This window comes from Talpa europaea (genome assembly GCF_964194135.1).
Source record: "Talpa europaea genome assembly, chromosome: 12".
In the NCBI taxonomy this organism is placed as follows: Eukaryota; Metazoa; Chordata; class Mammalia; order Eulipotyphla; family Talpidae; genus Talpa; species Talpa europaea.
The window spans coordinates 11,763,985-11,769,123 of NC_140079.1; the positions used below are offsets into that span (position 1 = coordinate 11,763,985).

General features: G+C 56.1%; 1 protein-coding gene across 1 annotated transcript; it reads left to right on the forward strand.

Annotated features, from left to right (window-relative positions):
* Nucleotides 1-3,743: 3,743 nt before the first annotated feature.
* LOC311182015 (uncharacterized protein C11orf87 homolog) lies at nt 3,744-4,354 on the forward strand (the record flags this gene model as incomplete). The annotated part of the gene is made up of 1 exon (XM_084250546.1): nt 3,744-4,354. Exon 1 carries the CDS (start codon nt 3,779-3,781, stop codon nt 4,352-4,354), a length of 576 nt encoding a protein of 191 aa, XP_084106672.1. The 5' UTR covers nt 3,744-3,778.
* Between the last annotated feature and the right edge of the window lie 785 nt (nt 4,355-5,139).

The window sequence follows — 5,139 nt, forward strand, 5'->3', positions numbered from 1 at the left end:
GCTTTTTGGGTTGAGGAGCCAGGTGCCCTAGCAGGACTTCTCTCTAAGGCAGATGGAGATGAAACTTGAGAGTAACTTTTACATGTAGCGGAATACTTGGAAAGAGCTTGGGTCCAGAGAGGTTTTCCCATCACAAGGTTGGATTCTGGGAATCTCAGCTTCTTGGCCCTCCACTCTCAGAAGTGTGACTTGAGAAGTCTGATGACAAAACAGTGGCAACCGTTCTCAGGAGGATGTTGCCCCAGCCATGTATTCCCGGTATGCCAGATGGTTATCATTTATAACAAGAGTAAGACAATGGCCACCTCATCATATGTCTTCGAAGCTCTGTGTGCAAAAGAAATCCCATTACATATTCATGGTAGTCCCACTATAACATGTTGTAGAGGTGTGTATGTTCCTTACTGGGAAAACCAGATAATTCACTCCTCCAAGTCTAGAAAACAGAACAGTGAGAGTTAACTCTAATTATGTAAAGTCTTTGCTTTATAAGACAGTTTTTCTAAAGAGTCTCCTTAAATAGCCAGATCTCTTTTTGGAGTATTCAAAATTGGATTTGCTTTACAAAATGTTGATTAGACTCAACTTTTCAGGAGCAAAGAGAGTGCCCCAAAATGGGGCTTAATCAGGTGTCAAATGTCAAAATCTCACTTAGTGATTAGAGTGAAGAGAAGGCTCACCATTCTCTCCCTCAAGCCCCTCCAAAGTTATAATTTTCAAATGTGGCAGTTGGCTTTTACAAGGCATCACATACCCTCATTCCAAGCTGGAGAGCTAAGCTAGTTTTGGGGTCAGCTTTGGGGGTCTCACTCTGGCAGCCAAGGACATTGATTGAGCTCCCAAGCAATCATGAATATTCATCATTACTGAATTATTTGCTCAGAGTGGGATATTTTTCAAACATTGAGACAATTAGGAAGGAAAAGCTGATGACTTATTTAAATACATGAAAACAGCATTTAGGGAAGAAATGATGTCTTTCTTTCTCCATGTGTTTTATGATAGGGGAGGAAAAGTCAGAATGGAACTAGAAGGGAACACATCATCAGAAGGGACCCCTAGCTCTTAAACAGCCCTTTCTCCCCATGGCAGAGTCTCATTTTCACAAAACCCTCCCAGTGCTGATGCAGAGCAGGAAAGCGCAGTTACGTAAACTGCGCTTCTCAATTTAGCAAGTAGGTATTGGACAGGCACTGTGTTGGACTCAGGGGAGAATACAGGACAGGGAGCAAAGAGAAAAGTATCCATTTATAAGACCCTGAATGCCTTCAAAACCATCCATTGTCTTTAGTTGCTGTTCAAAGCCGGCTTCTCCGGTTGAAAAATGAGAGGCTTCATTTTGAAGTTAGCCACTGTATAACCAGATGCACTGTTCCTGTCTGCCCAAGGTGTCTCAAGCTGTAGTCTGTCAGTTTCTGCCCAGATTTAGGTAGGTTGCTGAGAAGCTTTCAGGAAGTTCTCTCCACTGTGTGGAAAGGTTATTGTTAACACCATGGCCGACATCAAGCTGTTTAACAGGCACAGGGGCCAGTGAAGGGGGTTCCTACAAGGGCTGATCCTGGGAATTTTCCTAGGGCAGTTGATGGCTCACTGCTCTGCATGATTTCCGCCCCCTGTCCTTGTGTGTGCTCAGGAGGGTCCAGCTTGTCTGCACAGGAGTGTTTCAGACACCAGAGAAGGTCTTGGCCTGGAAATGAGTGTTTGAGGAAGGGTCATGAGTCAGGTAGAGTGAAAATAAGTTGAAGATTCCTGTGGGGAGGAGAAAGTAAAATTCACCTTTAGGTTTGAATTTCAGCTGGTGCCACGCTCGCCTTCACCATGCCCCTCCGGCTCCCCTCACGCAGGCAGTGTAGTTTCTGTTCCAAAACACACCAGCATCACACACCAGGACTGGGGAGGCAGCAGAGGTCCTCAGCAGCCTGGGAGAAAATCCAGCGTGTGCCTGGAGGGAAAAGGCTTGCGTGGAGTGTAAAAATGAGGGACTCTGTGGAGCAGGGTTGAGGGTAAGGAAACGGGCAGCCAGCGAACGGGAGCTTCAACCCTTCCCCACCCAGGAGTGCAGAAGGTGGGCGGCTCACAGGGCGGGGCGGCTGCTCCTCCTGGCCCCCGGGCAGCCCAGGTTGGAGGTGGGGACGTGGGGGGGCGGGCTGGGAATGCTTGTGGCTGAGGCTCGCTCGGCCCGGATTAGGTGTTGGGGTAAGAGGGTGGGGTGGGGGCCCGAGGGGTGGCTCGGAGCCCTGGCGGTGGCTGCCTGACGTCACCGGCCTCTCTGGCAATAGGCTGCGAGCTGAGCTCCCCGAAGCGGTGGCGGCGGCGCAGCGGCGGCAGCTCGGTTAGGTCTCTGGCCCCTTCACTCCGCGCCTTCTGCAGCCGCCACTGCAGCCGCGCGGCGGGGGCTCCCTCCTGCAGCCAGCTGGCGGCCCCAGGTAAGGGACTCAGGGACTCGGTGCAGCTGGAAGCTGGGGCGGCCGGGTGCAGGGGTTCGGAGGACGGACCCCGCGGCCTGCGCAGGCACCCCTGGTCAGAGCTTTGGCCCCCGCCCCGGCCCCGGCCCCAGCCTGCGCACAGCCTCACTGCTCTGCAGTGCAACAGTTTGCCACAGCCCCTCGCGAGTGCCCAGGGGGCTCTGTGCGAGCTGGGGTCTGCCTGGCTCCGACCCCCAGAAGAGCCTCAGGGCCCTTGGGTTGGATCTGAAAAGGCCAGAGAAAAGGTCTGTTCCCCAAACTTTGCACGCGGGAACCCTCCCCCTTCTGATTTTGGTCCTTCTAGAAAGAGGCAAGAGCCTGTAAAGTGGGAGGGGGCGCGGAGAGGGGGCGAGAAAGGAGACCTCTGTGGGAATGGGCGTTTGCGAAGAAAGGGTCTGCACCTGCTTTTTTTTTTCCTGGGGTGGGGGGAGCAGCAGGGCGGCGGGCTGGGGAGAGGCTGGAGTGCGGTCTTGGCTCCTGTGCGTCAGCAGCAGACAAGGCGGGGTGGGATGTGGTGCCTGCCTGGGGTACCCCCAGGGGAACGGGACCCAAGGGAGCTGGCGTGGTCGGGGGAGAGAATCTGCAGGAGGAGGGAAGGAAACGGAGGGCTGCCCACTCGAAGCCCCCTTGGCTGCTGGGGTGGCTGCAGGGAAGGGTCGGATCCGGGCAAAAACACCCGTGGAGGGGATGCAGGAAAGAGGGGAGTCGGCGCTCTGGGAAGAAGGGGCTGTGTTCCTGGCGGCTGCGTGTCTGTTGCAATTAGAAAGTTGTGGAGGGCGTCAGAGGCTGCTCATCTGCTGAGTAATATGCATCTCCCCGGGGCTAGCTCCGACCCCTTGCAGTGAGGGGGCCCGAGCTGCTCCCCGCCCCAGCCGGAGGCCCTGGCGCGCAGCTCGGGGCGTGTGGCCGGGGTCCTCGGGCTGCTGCGGAGTAGAGCGCAGCGCGCAGATGAGGCGCTGGGCCCCAGGGCCGCTTTGCAGAGGCGGCTGATCCTCCAGGTCTTCCCCACTCCCCAGGCCGCCACCCGGGTCCTAACTGAGCCTGTTCTCTTTGCAGCCTGGTGCCTCGGGAAAGGAAAAGGGCGCACGGACACGCGCTCCGGGCGGGTCTGGAGAGGATCTCCTGGGCACCGCTGATTCCCTTGGCTGGCTCCTTGGCCCGCAGTTCGCTCCCTCAGCCCTTCGCTCGTGCACATTCCCTCCCGCATCAGGGAGTAGTTTCGGGTGGCGTGGGCTCCTCCTGTTCTTGGCTGGTGGCAACAGCGAGCCCAGAGAGGAAGTCTGGTGGGCCCAGCCCCTCCCAGCCCAGCGCCGATGAGTGCCCGGGCGCCCAAGGAGCTGAGGCTGGCTCTGCCGCCGTGTCTCCTCAACCGGACCTTTGCTTCCCCCAACGGCGGCAGCAACGCGAGCGCCCGTGGTGCGAGCGCAGGCGGCGGCACCTGCATTACGCAGGTGGGACAGCAGCTCTTCCAGTCGTTCTCCTCCACGCTGGTGCTGATCGTCCTGGTCACCCTCATCTTCTGCCTCATCGTGCTGTCCCTCTCCACCTTCCACATCCACAAGCGCAGGATGAAGAAGCGGAAGATGCAGAGGGCCCAGGAGGAATACGAGCGGGATCACTGCAGCGGCGGCCGTGGAGGCAGGGGGCTGCCCCGGGCGGGTGGCCAGGCCCCCACCCAGGCGAAAGAAACCCGGCTGGAGAGGCAGCCCCGGGACTCTGCCTTCTTCGGCCCCTCCAGCGCCTCCTGCACGCCCCCCGGGCTCCCCTGCCAGGGCCCCAGCCCTCCTGCCCCTCCTGCCCCGGCCCCCAGTCCTCAAGGAGCACACGCGGCCTCCTCCTGTTCGGACACGCCTGGCGAGGGGCTTTTGCAGACGGTGGTACTGTCCTGATTGTCCAGCCCGCCTCTTCTCCTGTCCGGCATCTTGGTCCTCCTGGCTTCCCCTCCCACCCTCTATTGCCCCCCACTGCCTTCCGGCCTCGTCCCTCTTCCGTCTTTCCTCATCTGCCCTCCACTCTGTTTCTCCTCCGCCGAGGCACTGTGCGGTATTTGTAAATATTGGGCAAGGAAAGTCTCGGAAGAAGAAATAATGCTGACAATAATACTTTATTATTAATATTTATAGTAATTATACTAATAACACAATCCAAGCGCATGACAAATCACATAATTTCTCATTGTCAATGGCAGATGTGTCTTCCCTCTCCACCCCGCACCCCCCTGGACAAGGAGGAGAAACTGCTTAAGCTACCAAATATATAAAAGACATTGGCCCCCGGAGCCCAGGGAGCGGAGGGGGCCTCGCGTGTTGTACATAGCTGTCAAGTTAAGGTTCCGTTACCTTCCCTCCACTCACCCGCCCCTAAACGTTCACTTTTCCTTCAGCTTCCTCCCTCTCCAACCCCACCCTCAGCTGGGCTCGGGCAACAGCATATTATTATTTTTGAAAGTTTCCATTAAGTACCAGAACTGCAAGAGGCCTCAGAGACAGCCCTAGGGGGAAAAAAAAGTGCTTCTGACGGGTACAGCTCTCTGGTCCGCTCTTTACTCACCCCTAGGTTAATCGTTCTTTTTTTCCAGACTAAACATTTTCATTTACTTTTGGAAATGTCCCTCGCTGGCCGAGCACTAGCAAATTGAAATATTTAAACGAGGTTTTAAAAAGAATCTATTGCT